This window comes from Stegostoma tigrinum, chromosome 38 (assembly GCF_030684315.1).
Source record: "Stegostoma tigrinum isolate sSteTig4 chromosome 38, sSteTig4.hap1, whole genome shotgun sequence".
Taxonomy (NCBI): Eukaryota; Metazoa; Chordata; class Chondrichthyes; order Orectolobiformes; family Stegostomatidae; genus Stegostoma; species Stegostoma tigrinum.
Window position 1 is genome coordinate 5,482,302 of NC_081391.1, and position 23,359 is coordinate 5,505,660.

Sequence of the window (23,359 nt, forward strand, 5' to 3'; positions counted from 1 at the left end):
GTAGAAAGAGGGATAGGGATGTCAGGCAGGATTTCAGGGAGCTAGGGTGGAAGCTGAGAGCTAGAACAAACAGAGTGGTTATCTCTGGTTTGTTACCTGTGCCACATGATAGCGAGGCAAAGAACAGGGAGAGATTTCAGCTGAACACGTAGCTGCAGGAATGGTGCAGGAGGGAGGGCTTCAGGTACATGGACAATTGGGGCTCATTCTGGGGAAGGTGGGACCTCTACAAACAGAACGGTCTCCATTTGAACCAGAGGGGTGCTAATATCCTGGGTGGGAAATTTGCTAGTGCCATTTGGGCGGATTTAAACTAGCTCAGCAGGGGGATGGGAAACTGTGGTGTAGCTCCAGTACACAGGAGGAAGAGAGTAGGGAGGACATGGGCAGGATGTCACTGTCACAGGAGTGTGCTGGCAGACAGCAAGCTGGTTTGAAGTGTGTCTACATCAATGCCAGGAGTATCCGGAATAAGGTAGGTGAGTTTGCAGCATGGATTGGTACCTGGGACTTTGTGGCCATTTCAGAGACCTGGACAGAGCAAGGTCAGGAAAGGATGTTGCAAGTTCCAGGGTTTAGATCTTTCATTAAGATCAGGGAAGGTGGTAAAAGAGGGGGAGGTGTGGCTTTGTTAGTCAAAGACAGTATAATGGTGGCTGAAAGAACTTTTGATGAGGACACGTCTACTGAGGTGGTATGGGCTGAGGTCAGAAACAGGAGAGGAGAGGTAACACTGCTGGGAGTTTTTTATAGGCCTCCGCAAAGTTCCAGGGACGTGGAGGAGAGAATTGGTAAACGGGTCTGGGCGGGAGTGAAAGGAATAGGGTGGTCATTGTAGGAGACTTTAACTTCCCTAACGTTGACTGGAAATGCTATAACTCTAGTACGTCAGATGGATCGGCTTTTGTTCAATGTGTGCAGGACGGTTTCCTGACTCAGTATGTCGAAAGGCCGACAAGAGGGGAGGCCACACTGGATCTGGTACTTGGTAATGAACCAGGCCAGGTGTTTGATTTAGTGGTAGGTGAGCACTTTAGAGAGAGTGACCATAATTTGGTTACGTTTAGTTTAGCGATGGAAAGGGATAGGAACATGCCACAGGGCAAGAGTTATAGATGGGGGGAAGGGCAATCATAATGCCATTAGGCAAGACTTAGGAGGCATAGAATGGGTTAGCAAAATGCAGGGGATGGGGACAATCGAAATGTGGAGCTGGTTTAAGGAACAGATATTGCGTGTCGTTGATAGATATGTCCCTGTCAGGCAGGGAGGAAGCGATAAGGTAAGGGAACTGTGGTTTACTAAAGAAACTGTATCTCTTGTTAAGCGGAAGAGGGAGGCTTATGTGACAATGAGACGAGATGGTTCAGATGAGGTGATGGAGAGTTACAGATTAACTAGGAAGAATTTAAAGAGTGGGTTAAGAAGAGCAAGGAGGGGACATGAGCAGACGTTAACAGGCAGAAAAAAGGAGAATCCTAAAGCTTTCTATAGGTACGTGAGGAATAAGAGGATGACTAGGATAGGAAGAGGGCCAGTCAAAGACAGAAGTGGGAAGTTGTGTCTGGACCCTGTGGAGATCGGCGAGGTGCTAAATGGATATTTCTCATCTGTTTTCACTCAGGAAAAGGAGAATATTGTAGAGGAGAAGACTGAGTTACAGGCTACTAGAATTGAAAGGATTGAGGTTAGTAAGCAGGAGGTGCTATCAATTTTACAAGGTGTGAAGGCAGATAAATCCCCTCGGACAGATGGGATTTTTCCCGAGGATTCTGCGGGAAGCTAGGGAGGAGATGGCGGAGCCTTTGGCCTTGAACTTTGAGTCCTCACTGTCCACAGGTTTAGTACCAGAGGACTGGAGGATTACAAATGTTGTGCACTTGTTCAAGAAGGGCAGTAGAGATGACAGAGGTAAGTATAGACCAGTGAGCCTTACGTCTGTTGTAGGAAAAGTTTTGGAAAGGATTATGAGAGATAGGATTTATAATCATCTAGCAAGCAACAACTTGATTGGGGATAGTCAACATGGATTGGTCAAGGGCAGGTCGTGTCTCACAAACCTCATGGAGTTTTTTTGAGAAGGTGACCAAGCATGTGGATGAGGGTAGGGCAGTTGACGTGGTGTACATGGACTTCAGTAAAGCTTTCGATAAGGTTCCACATGGTAGGCTATTGGAGAAAATACAGAGGCATGGGATTGAGGGAGATTTAGCAGTTTGGATTAGAAACTGGCTTTCTGTAAGAAGGCAACGAGTGGTGGTTGATGGAAAATATTCAGCCAGGAGTCCGGTTACTAGTGGTGTGCCTCAAGGATCTGTTTTGGGACCACTGCTGTTTGTCATTTTTATAAATGACTTGAACACAGGCATAGGTGGATGGGTTAGTAAGTTTGCAGATGACACTAAAGTCAGTGGAGTGGTGGACGGTGTGGAAGAATGTTGCAGGGAGACTTGGATAAACTGCAGAATTGGGGCGGAAAGGTGGCAAATGGAGTTTAATACAGATAAATGTGAGGTGATTCACTTTGGGAAGAATAATAGGAAGGCAGAATACCGGGTCAATGGAAAGATTCTTGGTAGTGTGGATGTGCAGAGGGATCTTGGTGTCCATGTACATAGATCCCTGAAAGGTGCCACCCAGGTTGATAGGGCTGTCAAGAAGGCTTACGTTGTTTTAGGTTTTACTGGTAGAGGGATTGAGTTCCGGAGCCGTGATGTCATGCTGCTACTGTACAAAACGCTAGTGCGGCCTCATTTGGAATACTGCATGCAGTTCTGGTCGCCCCATTACAGGAAGGATGTGGAAGCATTGGAAAAGGTGCAGAGGAGATTTACCATGATGTTGCCTGGTCTGGAGCGCAGGCCCTATGAAGAAAGGCTGAGGGACTTGGGCCTATTCTCATTGGAGAGAAGGAGGCTAAGAGGAGATTTAATAGAGACATACAAGATGATCAGAGGATTAGATAGGGTGGACAGTGAGAGTCTTTTTCCGAGGATGATGACTTCAGCTTGTACAAGGGGGGCACAGCTACAAATTGAGTGGTGTTAGATTTAAGACAGATGTCAGAGGCAGGTTCTTTACTCAGAGTGGTAAGGGCGTGGAACGCCCTGCCTGCCAATGTAGTTAACTCAGCCACATTAGGGGCATTTAAACATTCCTTGGATAAGTATATGGATAATGATGGGATAGTGTAGGGGGAGGGGCTTTGATTAGTTGACAGGCTGGCGCAACATCAAGGGCCAAAGGGCCTGTTCTGGACTGTATTGTTCTATGTTCTATGGCCAACGTGTGACTCCAGACCCACAGCAATGTGGCTGACTCTGAAATGCCCTCTGGGCAGATAGGCGTGGGCAACAAATGCTGTCTAGCCAGTGACACCTTCATCCCGTTAATGAATTTTAAAAAATCTGTAGTCCTGTGAGCCTTGGTTTAAGTGAAGGATCACCGTGATAAAAAGAAACTATATAGAATGATCTTTCAAGCCAAATTTCATTCTGCAATCTGACTTGTCCAGTAGTAACACCAGCTGGGATCACAGCAACTGTCCAGCGCAAACACAGGATGAAAAGCACTTGACTAAATCAGAAGCAGGCAAACTTCCGGAACATCCAGACTACAAAGACTGGAAGAGATTCTGAGATGCTCTCACTCTACTAGTTTATCAGCACTGCTCACAGAAAGAGCCCAAGTGCTCAAAATATAGACAGAGTATTTCAAGCAAATCCTCAAATCAGCCTACAGCTAATGATGAAACAATCATCAACAAACTGCCACACATTGCTATCAACTGATCTCTCATGACATTTTCTCATTAGAAACAGCAAATGCAGTCAAATTCCTGTCTTGTGGCAAAGCACCAGCAACTTTATACATTGGTTGTGGCATAGTCACTTTCTGCTCCATTAGTAATTCAGACGCCCAGGCTAATCAATGCACTGGGGACATAGGTGTCCTGGCGAGATTTGAAACTAATAAAATTTCAATTCAATTCATAAAATCTAGATTTCATGCTGGCTTCAGTAATGGCAATATGAAACTATCAACAATCTTTGTAAAAACCCTTCTGGTTCACTAATGTCATGAGGGAAGGAAATAACAGCAATGTGATTGATTCATAACAGTCCTGAAATGGCCCAGCAAGCTGCTCCACTCAAGGGCAATTATCAATGGACAACAAAAGCCAGTCTTGCTAGTTAAGTCCACACCCAACGAGAAAGAATAAGGTCATGTTATCACAGCTGAGCTGTGTGTGGCTGGAAGTCAATGCCTGATCAAGAAGCTCACTTTCAATCTGAGAACAAGGCAACCATCCTGGAAGATTACAAAAAGTGCCTGCTCAAACAGATGGAAAAAAAATTCTTGGAATGATTGTAATGAATTCTCATCCCTGTCCCCTGTAGACAGAATCCTTCCAAATCACTTAGTATGGCATCTCAACTAGGATCAACTGTGAGAGACAATGTATTTTAGGAAAGGTTTGAGGAACCATCAATATGGTGTTTGCAACTAACAGCTCCAGCAGGAAAGCAAGAGCAGAACAGGTAGCCTTTTGTTGATTTGACTAAGACGGTTGACATAGTCAGCTGAGAAGAGCATTGGAAAGGGATCAGCTTCCCACAGAAATCAATAAGCGATCCATGTTTTATATACCCTGGGTGACAGTGGGTCTTCTGACCAATTCCGAGCTAATAATGGAGTTAGACAGAGCTGTATACTAGAACCAACTCATTATGTTTATTTCTCCATCACGCTCTGATGCCTTCCACGATGTTGATCCTCAATAAAATTGCACATGGCATAGACAGGAAGTTGCTCAACTTGAGATGACTCCAAACAAAGAGTAAAGCCTCCATAGACAATTTTGCAATTTGTCAATGACCAGTGGATGGTTCAGAGCTGGACAGGCAATGTAGCTTTGTTTTCCAATGCAAGCAACAACTTTGGCTGTACACCACAAAGAAAACTGAAGTAACATATTAGCATCCAGGAAAGTTCCAGCTCAAGCTTGGCGTTTCAGTCGTTATCAAAACCTGTCAGTAGTGGATAAGTTCACTTAACTCAGTAGTATATGATCTCATGTGGTCCCAATAAGACACTAAACCACTTTCACTGAAACTGCCTTTGGAAGCTGAAGATCAGATTGTAGTTCGTTCCAGAGTTTCGATGTTGCCTAAATCTGGGAAAGGCTCATGCATGAATGTTACACATGGACTAAACAAGAAAATGGAGCAGCCCCCTCCAAAAGTAAACACAGATGAAAGGTAGAAAAGTATGTACAGAGAGGAAGTCCTGACCCAGCAACTCGTTTAAAACTCAATCTTGTCCTATTTGCAGCAGAACCTTAGCGTCACCCACACAACTGACTAGAACCCCACCAACCAACCCAAAGAGCTTCAACTTCGCACTCACCCTCGCCCCCTGTCCCTGCAGTTCAAACAAGAAGGAATTGCCAGTTTGTTGGCCTGGATTAGATATCAATCCAGGTCAGCAATCAGGAGGGGATTTGATAGTCTAACATGAAATGGGCATTGGACAACTCAGCTTAATATTCACTCACCAATATTTACTGCCTCATACATGGCTCCTGAATGTACATACAGGCTGAAAGCTGCACTTCTAACTATACTCCATACCCGAGTCATGCAGAAAATAGGATAAATTTTAAACTACTATTCTGGAAGGATGCTGGACAACATTTAATAGGGGACTCCATTTGAACATGGAACATGAATACCTCTCAAAAGTACTTGTCAGCCGTAAAACACTTTAGATGCCTTCAGCACTCAATCCTTTTTGAGTGTTTCTAAACAAGCTTTAACAATTCATTGCTATAACACCACCTTCCCACCTCACCTGTGTGCTTTTCCCCTCCACTTGTAAGGCTGTGCTGAGTCAGGATTGATGCTGATGGCTTTGTCACAGTCCCGAATAGCTGCATTAGGTTTCTGCATTTTCACATAGACACTGAAAACAGAAAAGCATATTGCTTACTACATGACAAGAAAAAGTGTGAAACACAGGTAGCCTCATGCTTTCAAAAAGCCACAAAAAGGATAATATTCAGTCTGAAACAAGAAATATTCTCTTATGCTGACTGTTCCACTAGAAATAAATATTTAGTATTGCCCTAATGATCTGCTGGGGAGAAAGACACATGGACATATACTGATCACAAGGCCTCATATCTAATACCAAACCCATGTCAAACGAGGTAATCACAGCAAAAACTGAAGTAGAATGTTACAATGAGCCTGCGCCCCCAAACTACAAGGTTAAAAGGGAAATAAATTCCAGATCCAAATTGCTATCTAGTGACATCTACTGGCAAATGTTTTTTGGGTATCATGTGAAAATAAGACCACATCATAGTTGGGGCACAGCCTCTATCCAGTCGTCTGAGTGCGGGTTCACACAGTACCACTAAGACAGTAGGAAAGAGAAATTAGCTAGTACGTCTAGAACCAGGGGACAAACTCACAACAAGGATTTAGGACATTTAAGACTGAAATTAAAAAGAATCTTTTTTAACTCAGAAGATGGTAAATCTTTGGAATTCTCTACCCCAGAGGGTTGTAGAAGCTCAAACATTGAGCAAACATGTTCAAAACAGAAACCAACTAATCAGCTGATGAGCCAATGCCTGGTCATTGATAGCATTAGAAAGCATTCACAGATTTTGAATTAGAGCTGGGGAACACTCCTAACAAAGAGAACACGCGGGTTGAGTCCCATCCAAGATCTTGTAAAGTGTTGGGGTAGCGTTGGATGCCTTCAAGGCAGAGATCGACAAATTCTTGATCTCACAAGGAATCAAGGGCTACGGGGAGTGTGCAGGGAAGTGGAGGTGAAATGCCCATCAGCCATGATTTAAATGGCAGAGTAGACTTGATGGGCCGAATGGCCTTACTTCCACTCCTATGTCTTATGGTCAATCGTAGGTTAACCAGAAGTCAAAACATAAGTGACCAAGTTATGTGGTCAGTAAATATTTGTGGAACAACAGTGCTTGTATGCAAATCTATCCTAAGCTTGGTTATGGATAGAAGGGGTTTGGATAATACAGGGGAAAGAAGTACAATCATTCGTGGTCCCAATTATATATTTAGTGGCCAGTTCAAAGTAAAACCAAAAGTATGGCTCAATTCAACAGCGGCTAGCGCAGAGACATACTCATTATCAAAAAGCAACGATAATGTGTGAGAAAAACGTGCAAAGATTATATCTGTTAGGACAGCTAACAGCCCAGTGAGTAACTAGGCAGTGATGAAATAGCTGAACACGGGAAAGTCACCGTAGTTGCAGAGGACCACAGGCTCTCTGAGATGACTGATGGTGAGGTTAGCCGAAGAGTCATCATTCCTCACACAAGGGATGGGAGTGATGCTGCGAAGGCCTTCATGATGACATCGAACAGTATGGGAACTGAACTGGGCTGGGCTACTGGCGTCATTCTCCGTCAGGAACTGGCCACTCAGCTAACTGAAAACAACAAAGGCTCAGCCTACTAAAAGATTTAATGTCAGTCTCTTTTCAGATGTCCTGATTCATTACTGTGTGCAAAGAATACTGGATAAGCTGGAGTGCACAGTCAGCACTTTTACTTCACATTTTGGATTCATTTGCTCAATGCTTTCCCCAAAATCTAGTAATTAATTTATAATGGCCAATAACAGCACTTTTCCAAAAGATTGGCATTAGGACAACATCACCAAAAGGTTTCCGAACTTACATCAGACAAGTGCCTAGGAACCCATCCCTTAAAAATAGGATCTCAAACATTTTTTCTCCCACTCCACTGTGCAGTGTTTAAGGGGACACTTCAAGGATGATACTTCTCAGCATTTTATTCTAGAAACACACAGAAGTATAAAAGGCAAAAAAAAATGGAAAATCCTGTTTTACACAGACTGCTAATACAAAAGGACATTTTGTAATATACTGACAAAGACTGCCAATTGACAATGTTTCTTTATATTTGGTAAAGGAGCAAGAACTGAATACCAGCAGGGAAGTGATGGCCTAGTGGTATTATTGCTGTACCATTAATCTGGAGACCCAGGTAACGCTCTGGGGACCCGAGTTCAAATCCCGCCATGGCAGATGGTAAAATTTGAATTCAGTAAATATCTGGAAGTAAGAGTCTAATGATGACTGTGAATCCATTGTTGCTTGTTGGAAAAACCCATCTGGTTCACAATGTCCATCGTTAACTGGTCTGGCCTACATGTTAGACTGGACCCACAGTAATGTGTCTAACTCTTAACTGCCCTCGGAGCAATTAGGGATGGGCATTAAAGGCTGCCTGGCCAGTGACGCCCTCATCCCACGAATGAATTTTAAAAAATCCAGAACAGAAAATTCAAGATTTGCACATCACCTTTGGTCCCAAAGTCAGCTTTCTTACAGAATTCACATGCTCCTTCTTAGTGTTTCAGACAGTGGGATGATTTTATAATTTCAACAACCCAGTGCTGCAGGACAGGGATGGTAATGCATTGATTCTAATGTGCACGTCTAAAGACAGAACAAGGAAGCATCATTTTTAATCCTGCCTATGGCTTGAGGCGATGTCTTGTTCCAATTACTCCCCTGACTGATATCTGCACTTCCGCTATTCATAAGTTACTGGTGGAAGACCGTAAACATCGGCCCTTTCTCAATGCCCCATTTCAGCATCCTTACCTGGCTCGTTTAGCATAAAGAACAGCCAGACGTGGATTCAACTTAATAGCCTCTGTAAAGTGGCCAATAGCTTTTTCCAAGTTTCCTGTATCAAGACATCAAAAAGCTTAAATAGAGTTTATGCGTTATAAACATGAAGGATTAAAGTTTCCAGGTGGTTTCCATCCCTATCAATACACAATGAAAAAGCTAACTTTTTTTTGCAAACAGGTTAATTACAGACTTGTTCAGCATGGAAACAAACCCTTTGGTCCAATTCGTCCATGTCAGACAGATAATCTAAATTAACTTAGTCCCATTTACCAGCATTTAGTCCATACCCTCCTAAACTTTGCCTATTCATGTACCCATCCAGATGCCTTTTAAATTTTGTTATTATACCAGCCTCCACCACTTCCTCTGGCAGCTCATTCCATACATGCACCACCCTCTGCGTGAATAAGTTACCCCTTAGGTCCCTTTTAAATCTTGCTCCTCCTATCTTAAATCTATTCCCTTCAGTTTTGGACTCCCCTACCATGGGAAAAAGACCTGGCTGTTAACCCTATCCATGCCCTTCATGATTTTACAAACCTTTAAGATCACCCCCTCAACCTTCGATGCTCCAAAGAAAATAGCTCCAACCTATTCAGCCTGGCCCTTTCGCTCAAACACCAACCCCAGCAACATTCTTGTAAATCTTTTCCAAACACTTTCAAGTTTAACATCTTTCCTGTGGGGGAGAATTAAAGCTTTAACAGCTGTGCATGCGAAGCATTTAAGAAACATGTACTAGAGAAGCTCTAAGAACATTTTCCAGGGACAATACTACAACTTCAAGTTGTACCCAGCAGAAAAGGTTGAATAACCTAGGTCTCAAAAAAAAAAAGAGGTGATGGTTGAGGAGTGACCCAACACAGTTCATTCCATTTCAATGGACACAACGTATTTACTTGCAAAGAACAAAAAACTACAGGTCATATTCTTTTTAAAAAAAGCAGAAAGTGATCATGCTGAGCCTACACTCATTTATATAGGTCATACTTGAAATTTCAAATCAATTCAACCTTCCCACCTTCTTCCAATAGCTTTGGATTCTCTTAGTGCCTAAATATCTTGCCATCTCAGTCCTGATTATATTCATAGACTAAACATCCATAGGAGTCTTTGACAGAGAAATGCAAAAAGTCACCAACTTGTGAGTGAAGAGATTTCCCCTCAAATTCTTCTAATTGGCCAATCCTCTGCCCTGTGACTACAACCCCTACTTCTGGAACCTCCAGCGTTTCTGGAGGTCCAGAATCTGCATAACACCACCAGCTCCCCAAAACACACACAGAGGTCTTTAGAGTTTAACAAACAAAACCAAACAACTTGAAACTATCCAAATGCTGAGCATGAACCTTTCCCTACCCAAAACAAAACTTTGCTTCAATTTATACCTACCCTCACTCAATGCATTAATAGCTTCCATTTTCTTTTCATTGGCTTGATCCATTAGTTCCTCTGAAACCTAAAGCAATACAACATTGAGTAATGAAAGTGAACTATACAATGTTAGGTGACAGCAACAACAAAAACTGCTTTATTTAAAAATGATAGTTACTACTGTTTACAGCTGAAAGGTTACTGTCCATCTTCAAGCATGAAGAAAGACCAAATAAGTCAATCTCCAGGTGGCTGTGGGGATCTGCGCAATCATAATCCAAGCACAAGTTTTATCTGCTGCCCTGATAACTTGACTTGCCCATAGAACTACACACAGGAACAAAGCAGGGTGATAACAAAAACAAAGTTGCTGGAAAGGCTCAGCAGGTTTGGCAGTTCTGCGAAGGGAAGAACAGAGTTAATGTTTCGGGTCCAGTGACCCTTCCACAGAATGGACCCGAAACGTTAACTGTTTTTTCTTTCAGATGCTGCCAAACCTGCTGAGCTTTTCCAGCAACTTTCTGTTTTGTTTCTGACTTACAGGATCCGCATTTCTTTCAGTTTTTATTAAGACAGGGTGCTGCTGACTTCTTTCTGAAATGAAGAAAGACTATTCTATCTAGATGGCGAGGAAAGAGAATTATAGGTACAAAAACAAGTGTGTTTTGAGGCTGGGGGGGGGGGGGGGCAGCATAGAGATGGAGAATAGCATTGTGAAGCATCGGCACTTTACATCTGAAGGAAATATGGCCTAGTATAGCTTCATTTCATTCAATACCTGAAACATTTAGGTGATATACAGCAAATTCCCCAGGCTCATGTTTAATTAATTTCAGTCCTAAAGAAGGGTAATACCCAAAACATTAACTTCTTTCTTCCAGATGCTGCCGGGCTTGCAGCATTCTTCCAGCCTCCTGCGCATCCACCTTGGATTCCAGCATCTGTAGATCCTTTGCGTCTAATTAATTTCATTGTTTGGTCCTGTCCCACAATTATCTTCAAGAAGCAAACCAGAAATCTCCTTCAAAGCCACATCAGCAACTGGAATGGAATGGAGGGGGATGTGGGACAACACACCTAATCATTTCAATGAGGCAAGTGGTAAAGCTGCAAAGAATTACGGTCATAAATTCACCTCACTCAACAATCCTAGTTCCACATTTTGTTTTGAAGACGTAAACTTCACACTTAATCCCCTCCCCACTCATCTTTCGTCTTTAATTATGGTTTAATACCAAGGTCGATCGATATTAGCAAGTATTTGAAAATTCACAAGTTGATCAAGAGCAGTCCACATAGAGTCATTTTAACTTTCTTAAGCACACTCAATTTTTTGCCCAATGTAGAAGTTGTAAAGTATGCAGAATTTCTTATTACAGCCCAATAATGTTTCCTAAAAATGAGCTTGCAGATTCAAAATGTGTAGAGGTCATTGACAAGCTCTTGCACACATATCACTACCTTTAGGCATGGATGATAGACTAAAAAAAAAAATTACCTCAAGGCTTTCATCTCCCATTTCCTGGGGTTCATCAATATCTGGCTCAATCACACCTTCCTTATCGATCTCTGGAGAACAAGCCACATGCTCATTAATAGAAACATATCTGAAACCAGACAGGTGCAATGTGTATTAAGAGATCTGTTTCACTGTTGTACTAGAGTGGATCTTTTCCAATCTGCTCCATGTCAGGGCTCATAATACATACTCCACCACCACCCACCAGAGAGATCCCAACAGCAACTTTCTGATGTGCAGGGGCTCTTTTCTCAGTCTCAGAACTGCTTCATTTGGTGATGCAATCACTTAGTAACAATACATCTGTATGTGTGTTGATTTATAGTGGATTTAGACTCAAAGAAGCAAAAGAATTCATCCTCAATAATCATCACTAATCCACTAAACAATTAAAATCAGTACCAGACAATACGCCTAAGTTAGCAACAAATACTTAAAAGGAAGACAACTCTGCATACAAAAAGCCATTACCCTAAAAACACTTCTAACAGACTGAAGTCACAGCCAAACTGTTAAGTGTTTGTCTCTAACAGTCACTGCAACTCAAGTAATTCACTGTATGTAAGACACTGATGCCAGAACACACATACAAATCTTTACAAAAAGAAACTGTATGATTAGACTGAAAATCATCAGTTTTCACTACAATTACATTTACAGGTTCTCCCATATAGTAGTACAAACTCGGGGGATTAAATCTAGAGACTCCACGATAATTTCAAACAGTTAATTATCTCAAATTTTCCTGTTCCCAAATAGGACAGTGCTCCTTTGTGAAAAGCTTACAAGTGGTGTCTTTCCTTTCCAGTTCCTCCCTCCTCACCAACCTTTGCAGCACCTCTTCGCCCTTCTTTACCCAATTAAAGTTCCTCACATCAATTTTGCAGCCTCACACTTCCATGCCCAGCTCATTCCTGAGTCTCTATCCCCATTCCACCCCTGCTTTCTCTGGCTTTTTTGTCAGTTGCCTCTTGCTATTACTCTAACTACAGGCTGTTGCTGCTGCTCATGGGTTCATTGCGACACTTGTGTGGTAATAGGCTCCCTGTGAGCCTATTAACAACAAACACACAAGAGGGACAATTTGTGATTGGAGATGCAACCCACTATTTTCTTCTTTTATTCACGGCGCTGGCTTTTCTGATCAGATAGCCCAAAAGTAGATTTTATTGGTTGATTTCCGGGGTGGATCTGCCTGCCACCCTCATGTATTTTGAACACTATTCCACATCCTTTATCATATTCACTTCTGCAAGAGACTAGATATCCAGACCACGCAAGTCCCAGATAACATTTTGTGAACTTAGATTGTTACCTTATCCCTACATATCCTCCACAATAAGCGCATTACCAGAAGTTGTATTATAATAACCATGACAAGTTATAATAAATTTTCTGTGCTCACCTAGCTCACTCTCTTCACTCTCAGAAGATGGCTCTGGAGATGGAGCCGGTGCCTTCTCTTCTGTGTCTGCTTTCTGTAGAAATGCAAAATAATTGATTTTTGTTTAGTCGGCCCACATTGCAGACACACACACTCACCAACCCCCTAGGAAACTTATGACACACTTGAGGAACGAAATGTCTCACTTTTGCCACCCAATACCAAGTACATATCAGAATTAATGCAGAGTAAACTGGACACAACTGTAGATCTTGTGCCACACCATTAGCTTGCCCAGCTAGAAGCTTCAAGTTTGATTACCATCCTCTCAAATGGCTATCAAACCAAAGGTCAAAGGCAATTAGAGATGGGCATGTTGCCGGCCTCGTCAGCAATGCACACATCCTGTAAAAGAATTATGGGAAACAAAAAGGTTATGTAGCAAGATTAGGATGCATTTATCTTGTTAATACACAAGAGTCAATCACTTTGGGTGCAGAGTCATAGGTAGGCCACAGCAGATAAGGATGGCAGATTTCCTTCCATTGGTGAACCAGATGAGTTTTTACAATGATAGTAACAATCACTGTCACTAAGACTAACTCTCAATTCTATGTTTATTAACAGAATTTAAAATTCCAGCTTAGTGGGATTTGAACCCTGTACCCAAAACAGTGATCTAAGCCTCTGGATTACTTCACTAGTGTTGTTACCACTATGCCAACAGACCCCTCAGTGAAGCCCAAGTAACTTTCAATCTGTAAATGTATCTGAAATGGAAGGTAAGTATGAGGAAAAGTGAGGCAGTGCTTAGATTTTTCAAAGCTACAGACCGCTTTTGGTGCTAGGATGAGTTTATAATAACCACGGTGCTTAAGGTTTATTCCATTATCCCCATAAAACCCTGTCAATTGGGAGTTTTGCATAGATACAGAAAAATCATTTGCAGTACTAACTATTTCACAAACAATGCATAAGGTACAGATTATAAAAGAATGTAAGAAAACACCAGGCAGAAAGGGCAACTGTTCCAATAAACATCAGCTGAGAGACAGCTGTTTGGTCTCTATTTCAATGGCAATCCAGTTCAAAAACCCAGAGTTTAAAAACCAGGGGGGAGAACACACTGATGCTTCATCACATCCTGCACCGATGATATTACCCAGCATGGTAACAAAACGTATGCAGCACGGCAAACCAGCTCAGCAAGCCAATCAACCTCAACACCCACAACCCGAGCTACAAATCTATGCCAAAACCTTAGACAATACTCTTCATCCACCAAAAACAATGTGACTTTCTGAGATAGATAAAAGCAAAGCAGGCAATTCAGATCAATGTGAGGATGGGAAAAAAGTCTGAGAGAAATTCTTATTGGAGAATTACATCCAGATCACCCAAACTGGTTCAACTGATGTTGACGACAATACGGTATAGCCCAACGGTTTACCTTTGACGACTCCTGAAATTTCGGGTGTTCTGCTGCTGGTGGGATGGCTGCTCCCATACTGTAAGAAAAAGCAGAGCTGTAATTTTAGAAAATCTATTGGTTACCAAACTACTAGTCATAGACAGCTGCGTCACTGCTGAGCAAACGTGTGAATGAGTCTAACGATCCTCAGTGTGTCAAAGTGGTTGTCTGAGAGTGCATCAAGGACTCAAGAGAGCTGTCAGTGACACCAAGTTCCACAGGCACAGGGAATGGATGACGGGCATCAGAATGCAAACAAAAGATGTTTCAAACACCACAAAGGGCCAGGCTGCTTTTTATTTCCACATTTTCAAAGGGCATGGTGCTGGTAATTTCTGGCAATTTGTCTTAGCTCTGAAAGTCATTGTTTTTAAACTTCTACTGTAGGTGGAAATGAGTGGCAAGAAGACATGAAGCAGCTTCTGGGCAACTTATATAAGTTGCATGTGTGGGCAAATACATGGCAGATGCAGCATAAAGTGAATAATTGTAAGGTTTTTCACTTTGGTATGAAAACAACTGGACAGTATTATTTAAATGGCGATAGATTGTACAAGATTGACATACTAAGGAATCTCGGTGTCTTTCTACATTGGTCATTGAAAGCAAGTAGGCAGGAGCAAACAGTTAGGAGGGCTGATGGCCTTCATTACAAGACAGCTCGGGTACAGGAGCAAGGAAATCTTTTTGCAGCTTTGGTGTGACCACACCTGGAGTATGGTGTAGCTTTGCTCTTTTTAACAAAGAAAAGATATTCTTGCCATAGACAGAATACAGTGAAGATTCATCAGAGTGATTTCATAGAATTAGTGAATCCCTACAGTGTGGAAACAGGTCCTTCGGCCCAACAAGTACACACCGATCCACAGAGCATCCCACCCAAACCCATCCCCCTACAAGCCACTCAATCTACACCTCAACACTACGGGCAATTTCCCATGGCCAATCCAGCTAGCCTGCACAAATTTGGACTGTGGGAGGAAACCAGAGCACCAAGAGGAATCCCACACTGGCACGGGGAAAACATGCAAACTCCACACAGACAGTCGCCCAAGGGTGGAATCGAATCCGGGTCCTTGACGCCTTGAGGCAGCAGTGCTAACCACCAACACATCCCCCCCCACCCAAGCTGGGCCGAGCCGCTCCAAGTAAATTCGACACATCCCAGATAAGGCTCAAACCCACAATGCATGGCTTAGGAGACCAGTGTCTTATCCATTAGGCCACTGGGGCAACACAGAAGTAACTGCCTTCGATCCAGAAATGAACCAGAGACCTAAGGATTTCTGATGTTTCAGATTTGTTGTATGACAAGGGATTGGGTTGACAGGGCACAAATTCACTGAGTTTAGAAAAATAAGAAGGGTCCATATGAAAAAGTATAAAATCCTGATTGAGCTAAATGGACTGGATGCAGGCATGATGTTTCCCATTTAGAATAAGGAATCATCTTCTTAGAAGATGTAGCAGACCATTTCAGTCTAAGAGGAAGAGAAATTTCTTCACTCAGTCATGAACTTGTGGAATTCTTTACTACAGAAGGCTATTAGACTAGATTAGATTCCCTGCAGTGTGGAAACAGGCCCTTCGGCCCATTCCGTACCTTGAAGCATCCCACCCAGACCCATCCCCCTATGACCCACGCACCCCTGAACACTATGGGCAATTTAGCATGGCCGATCCACCTAGCCTACACATCTTTGGACTGTGGGAGGAAACCGGAACACCCAGAGGAAACCCACACAGACACGCTTGGCCTGCTGTGAACGTGAATGTGCGAACTCCACGCAGTCGCCCGCGGTTGGAATCGAACCCGGGTCCCTGGTGCTGAGAGGCTGCAGTGCTACCCACTGAGCCACCCCGGAGGCAAATTCACTGAATAAATTTAAGAAAGACAAAGACAGAATTCTCGAAAGGGATATGGGGAAAGAGCAGGAATATGGCATTAAGACAATGATCACATTGAGTGACGGACTCAGCGTAAAGGCCGGATGGGCCACTCCTGCTTCTATTTTATGTTTCTATGAATAAGTCGAGCCCTGTAGGGAATACAGACCCTAGCTCCTGAATACACACTCCCTACATGATCAACTACAAGTTCATTTTGGAAGAAAGCAAACCTTGGTTAAATCACTTGGAATGTTTATTTTCGCTTAAAACAGATAATTACAACAATCTGCATTTACACAGTCATTTTGTGTAACAGAACATCCCACAATGCTCATAGAAATGTTAATTAGTCAAAATTAACCTGATTGTTACAACATTTAAAAAGCATCTGGATGGGTATATGAATTGAAAAGATTTAGAAGGACATGTGCCAAATACTGGCAAATGGGACTGTGTCAGATTGGGATATCCCGAAGCGCAAATGTGGTGGACTAAAGATGGTAGAAATTGCCAATGTTGGAAAATCTGAGATAACAAGTTGTACAGCTGGATGAACACAGCAGGCCAAGCAGAATCAGAGGAGCAGGAAAGCTGACTTTTCAGGTTGGGACCCTTGTTTTCCTGCTCTTCCGATACTGCTTGGCCTGCTGTGTTCATCCAGGGCTACACTTTCTAATCCCAGATGGGCCAAAGGGTCTGTTTCCATGCTGTATGACCCTATGTAAGCATAGGGGAGATGACCAAAGTTTGACTGAAGAAGTAGGCTTTAAAGATCACCTTAAAAAGCAAGAAGGAAAGACTAAAGGACAGAATTTCAGTGCCACCAGAATCCATTAACAAAGATGCATTGCTGGAACTCACTTCAATAGCATCTTACGAAACCATGACCTCTAATGCCGAGAATTGCAATATCAGATGGTGACTGGGACCAGCAACTGCAAGTTCCTTTCCCAGTCACACATCAATGCACTTTGGAACAATGTCATCATTCCTTCAGTCACTGAGTTGAAATCCTGGGACTCCTTTTGTAGCAGCACTATGATTGTATCTACAGCAGATCGCCACCACCCTAGGGCTATTACGAATAGGTGACAAACGCTAACCCTGCCATCAAAGCTGGCACCCTACGAAAAGATGCTCTACACTGATTGTCTGGGGGGGAAAAAAAAAGAGAAGTTAAATCACAAGAGATGCTATTTCATATAGCAACCTTAGCATAGTAAAACAGCACAACTTCACAGCAGCTGTATCAAACAAAATTTGACATAATTCCAGGTAAGGAGATATTAGGACAGGAAGAACAAAGTTGGGTTAATGAAGTGGGCTTTAAAGATCCATTTAAGAGGAGCAAGAGTAGAGGCTTACAGAAGTCCAGGCAAAGGCAGCAGACATCAAACAACAGAACTAAAGAAATCCAGGGTTCAACAGAGATCAGGGCAGAGATTTCAGAACTTCAGAACATGAAAAAATCTTGACTTCTTAAAATTTTACAATAATTTATCTGTGTGGAGTGAAAATTGGCTGAATGCCATCAGCAAGTAGTTAACAGATCTGGTTCTGTTCAGAGCCCCATTACAAGTTGCTTGCTCTTAATCCATTAATGATCCAGATGCAAGTATTACACGTGATTACCAGCTGGCAGACATTCCCAAGTGCTGGGACTGTAGAAGCAGTTCAACTACAAACAGATCTCAGCATTTGGTAGTACAGAATTTGCGTAATGCCAAAAAAAATAAATTTTTGGCAAAATTTTCATCCTGCACCCATCAGGCCAATTTGCAAGGATTTAAGAAATGCAAAATGACTCAGCTCAAAAAATTAGGCAGCAATTGTTTGTTGGCTCATTTCTCAGGGCAATGTCTCAACCGAAGGCAACCCAGTCTAAAGTTTAAATAAAATCATATCATTAACTGGAGCATTTTCTGTAGCAACACACTTTTTTTTTCTTTTCTCCAATCAATCTGCCTTCTCCTCTCAGACACTAAATGTTAGTTTTCCCTTTCACCCGATATTCTTGTAAATTGCCCTGATGAGTGCTAGTTAGAGACTTTGACAAAATGTATTTTTAGCAATGTAAGATTCAACATGTTGAGGAATGGATTCATATTTGGAATAAAATGGTCAAATCAGTAACACATGGGTTAGCATAATGATATAGATACGTATACCCCAGAGGTGACAGAACTGAACCTATAGTGGAAGAAAAAGTTCTGGTAATACAATCTGCCTCTAAAGGGCCACAGTTATTACCATGAATCTAAAGCAAACAGGCTAAACATACAGGGCAGTTCATTACAAAACAAAGGATACCATTTTGTGCTATGAAAAACCTCGATTAGGCTTCATTAAGCCACCTCCTCAGCCTTGATGCCCTCACATGGATGCAGGCTTTGGAAAAGCTGCAGAAGATGAGTACAACATTGATTTCTAGCTCGAAACCTGTTAGCTATGCAGATAACTCTTTAAGCCCAAGCCAGTATGCTTCAAAGCAGCCTTAGCTCAATGATCTGTTTCAAGTTTATTGAGCTGAGGTCACTAATATTTCCAGGGATGTTACTGTTTCCAGACATGTTACTGATACAAAAGCAATCTTAGGTCAGGTTCACGTGATCTTTTCTCAACCAGTTTCAATCACCTGAAGCAGCGAATGGCATATTTTACAGGTTTGCCAAAATAATTGGCCTAATTTCTGTTTTCTACCTTCTCCCAAAAGCTTCACAATATTATCAGTACAGAAACTACCATTCAGTCCAACAGATTATGGGTTGCACTTATATCGTACACAATCCACCTCAAATCCAATCAACATACTTTTCTGAGATAATGGGAACTGCAGATGCTGGAGATTCCAAGATAATAAAATGTGAGGCTGGATGAACACAGCAGGCCAAGCAGCATCTCAGGAGCACAAAAGCTGACGTTTCGGGCCTAGACCCTTCATCAGAGAGCTCTCTGATGAAGGGTCTAGGCCCGAAACGTCAGCTTTTGTGCTCCTGAGATGCTGCTTGGCCTGCTGTGTTCATCCAGCCTCACATTTTATCAACATACTTTTCTATTCCTTTATCCTTCATATGTTATCTAGCTTTCCTTCTGCATGCTCTTCACCTAAACTACTCCACTTAGTCACAAATTAAACATTCTTGCCACTCACATTGAAAGGTTTCTTCAGAATCTCACATTGAATTTTAGTAACTTCTACATTTCATAGGCAATTCTGGTCCTAAACACAAGTGGAAACATCCAATACTTTCATCATCTTGAACACTGCCTCTCAGTCATCTTTTTTCAAACAAAAAAAAGACTACAACATTGGTGAACCACTTACCTGATATAGAACATAGAACAGTACAGCACAGAACAGGCCCTTCAGCCCACGATGTTGTGCCGACCATTCGTGTATGCACCCTCAAATTTCTGTGACCATGTATATGGTATCAACGTGGACTTCACAAGCTTCAAAATTCTCCCCGCCCCCAAACGCATCCCAAAACCAGCCCAGCTTGTCCCTACCTCCCTAACCTGTCCGTCCTATCTCCTACCTCCCAGCCTCATCCCCGCCTCCTTGATCATTTTGTCTTCCCCTGACTGACCAACCACCACCCTAACTCCCACCTACACTCACCTTTACCGGCTCCATCCCCACCTCCTTGACCCGTCCATCTTCTGTCCACCTATCTGCTCCTTTATCCATGTTCCATCCACCTCTCTCCCTCTATTTATTTCAGAATCTCCTTCCCCACCTCCATTTCTGAAGAAGGGACCAGACCCGAAACGTAAGTTTACCTGCTCCTCTGATGCTGCATTGCCTGCTGTGTTCATCTAGCTCTACGCCTTGTTATCTCTTTTCCCTGATATGTAATGTGGTTTCAGATGAGTGTGTATATCACAATGCACAGGGCCTACATGTCTGAAATGAATGGAACCTGTTGCTGTTTTACTGTATGGCTTTTGTTTGTTGAAACCCAGACTCCACTGTACAAAAGCAGACAACTAATGATCCAATCCACCATGCAGCCAAGGTTAATTGGTATTAGCTGCCACACACCACCACGTGCACAAATTCCAAAAATGCCTGGAGGTTCCCGTTACATGGGGATGGGTGCTGCATGTGGAGCAAATACTGTGAAATTTTAATACTTATTGATGAAGCTCAAAAGCACAAAGAAAATGTTGAATTCTACATTGGTAATACAATCCTGGTATAAAATCAATTCCTGCTACTAGCAGAAGCTGAAAGAAGACCAAATCACGATTCTTGCAGATTTTTTATTACCCTCAGCTCTTGAACTGCATTCTGAACGTATTGTACACCTAACTATCCCCATCTACTCCCCTCGTTGCCTTCAAGTCATCCCATGTCCTACCGAGGTATTCCTCCACCTCAATCTGACCATCAGCCCGCTACCGTCATATGCACACACTCATGCAGCACGCAAGCACTTCACTCGCGCCACCGCCCAACAACAAAAGCACATGTACACTCACTTCACACTGTAGGGAGACTTCAGGTGTGCGCATATGGCAGGCACTTCACACACTCTGCCCCACACAGCGCGCGCAAGCGCTTCACACGCCCTCCACCACAATCACGGGGCGGGAGCAATGCCCGCCACATCTCCTCAGCAAAAGGCACGCACGTGCACTCTCTGCAGCCCCTCCCCCTGCGCGCACGCGCTCTCTCGCCCTCCCGGCGCCCCCTCCCCACTGCGCGCACAAGCGCTCTCTCGCCCCTCCCCCTGCGCGCGCGCTCTCTCGCCCTCCCGGCGCCCCGCCCCCGGCGCCCCCGCGCGCTCTCTCTCGCCCCCCCCCCCGACGCCCCCGCGCGCTCTCTCTCGCCCTCCCCGGCGCCCCCGCGCGCTCTCTCTCGCCCTCCCCGGCGCTCTCTCTCGCCCTCCCCGCGCGCCCTCTCTCGCCCTGCCCGCGCGCGCGCCCTCCCTCGCCCTCCCCGCGCGCCCTCCCTCGCCCTCCCCGCGCGCCCTCCCCGCGCGCCCTCCCCGCGCGCCTCCCTCGCCCTCCCCCGCGCGCCCTCCCCGCGCGCCCTCCCTCGCCCTCCCGCGCGCCCTCCCTCGCCCTCCCCGCGCGCCCTCCCTCGCCCTCCCCGCGCGCCCCCCTCGCCCTGCCGCGCGCCCTCCCTCGCCCTGCCCGCGCGCCCTCCCTCGCCCTGCCCGCGCGCCCTCCCTCGCCCTGCCCGCGCGCCCTCCCTCGCCCTGCCCGCGCGCCCTCCCTCGCCCTCCCCGCGCGCCCTCCCTCGCCCTCCCGCGCGCCCTCCCCGCGCGCCCTCCCCGCGCGCCCTCCCTCGCCGTCCCCGCGCGCCCTCCCTCGCCCTCCCCGCGCGCCCTCCCTCGCCCTCCCCGCGCGCCCTCTCGCGCCCTCCCTCGCGCCCATCCCCGCGCGCCCTCCTCGCCCTCCCCGCGCGCCCTCCCTCGCCGTCCCCCGCGCGCCCTCTCCTCGCCCTCCCCGCGCGCCCTCCCCCTGCGCGCGCGCTCTCTCTCGCTCGCCCTCCTGCGCCCCTCCCCCTGCGCGCGCCCTCCCTGCGCCCCTCCCCCTGCGCGCGCCCTCCCTGCGCCCCTCCCCCTGCGCGCGCCCTCTCTCGCCCTCCCCGCGCGCCCTCCCTCGCCCTGCCCGCGCGCCCTCCCCGCGCGCCCTCCCTCGCCCTCCCCGCGCGCCCTCCCCGCGCGCCCTCCCCGCGCGCCCTCCCTCGCCCTCCCCGCGCGCCCTCCCCGCGCGCCCTCCCCGCGCGCCCTCCCTCGCCCTCCCCGCGCGCCCTCCCTCGCCCTCCCCGCGCGCCCTCCCCGCGCGCCCTCCCCGCGCGCCCTCCCCGCGCGCCCTCCCCGCGCGCCCCTCCCTCGCCCTCCCCGCGCGCCCTCCCCGCGCGCCCTCCCTCGCCCTCCCCGCGCGCCCTCCCTCGCCCTCCCCGCGCGCCCTCCCCGCGCGCCCTCTCTCGCCCTCCCCGCGCGCCCTCTCTCGCCCTCCCCGCGCGCCCCTCCTCCTGCGCGCGCCCTCTCTCGCCCTCCCCGCGCGCCCCTCCTCCTGCGCGCGCCCTCTCTCGCCCTCCCCCGCGCGCCCTCCCCGCGCGCCCTCTCTCGCCCTCCCCGCGCGCCCCTCCTCCTGCGCGCGCCCTCTCTCGCCCTCCCAGCGCGCCCCTCCTCCTGCGCGCGCCCTCTCTCGCCCCTCCCCGCGCCCTCTCTCGCCCTCCCCGCGCGCCCCTCCTCCTGCGCGCGCCCTCTCTCGCCCTCCCCGCGCGCTCTCCTCTCGCCCTCCCTGCGCCCCTCCCCTGCGCGCGCGCTCTCTCTCGCCCTCCCTGCGCCCCTCCCCCTGCGCGCGCGCTCTCTCTCGCCCTCCCTGCGCCCCTCCCCCTGCGCGCGCGCTCTCTCTCGCCCTCCCTGCGCGCCCTCCCTCGCCCTCCCCGCGCGCCCCCTCCTCGCCCTCCCCGCGCGCCCCCCCTCGCCCTCCCCGCGCGCCCTCCCTCGCCCTCCCCGCGCGCCCTCCCTCGCCCTCCCCGCGCGCCCTCCCTCGCCCTCCCCGCGCGCCCTCCCTCGCCCTCCCTGCGCGCGCGCGCTCTCTCTCGCCCTCCCTGCGCCCCTCCCCCTGCGCGCGCGCGCTCTCTCTCGCCCTCCCTGCGCCCCTCCCCCTGCGCGCGCCCTCCCTGCGCCCCTCCCCTGCGCGCGCCCTCCCTGCGCCCCTCCCCCTGCGCGCGCCCTCCCTGCGCCCCTCCCCGCGCGCCCTCTCTCGCCCTCCCCGCGCGCCCTCTCGCCCTCCCCGCGCGCCCTCTCTCGCCCTCCCCGCGCGCCCTCTCTCGCCCTCCCCGCGCGCCCCTCCTCCTGCGCGCGCCCTCTCTCGCCCTCCACGCGGGCCCTCTCTCGCCCTCTCCCCGCGCGCCCCTCCTCCTGCGCGCGCCCTCTCTCGCCCTCCCCGCGCGGCCCTCTCTCGCCCTCCCCGCGCGCCCTCTCTCGCCCCTCCCCGCGCGCCCTCTCTCGCCCTCCCCGCGCGCCCTCTCTCGCCCTCC

At 46.9% G+C, this 23,359-nt stretch overlaps 1 protein-coding gene across 1 annotated transcript in view; it reads right to left on the reverse strand.

The window, feature by feature from the left end:
• Positions 1-23,359, reverse strand: part of st13 (ST13 Hsp70 interacting protein) — a 41,707-nt gene that overhangs the window by 13,430 nt on the left and 4,918 nt on the right. The window contains exons 2-7 of the mRNA XM_048521381.2: positions 14,443-14,500; positions 13,014-13,086; positions 11,588-11,658; positions 10,108-10,174; positions 8,683-8,767; positions 5,854-5,964 (exon numbers count right to left, since the gene is read on the reverse strand). Of these exons, the coding sequence (XP_048377338.1) occupies positions 5,854-5,964; positions 8,683-8,767; positions 10,108-10,174; positions 11,588-11,658; positions 13,014-13,086; positions 14,443-14,500 (465 nt within the window). The remainder of the gene's footprint in view (positions 1-5,853; positions 5,965-8,682; positions 8,768-10,107; positions 10,175-11,587; positions 11,659-13,013; positions 13,087-14,442; positions 14,501-23,359) is intronic.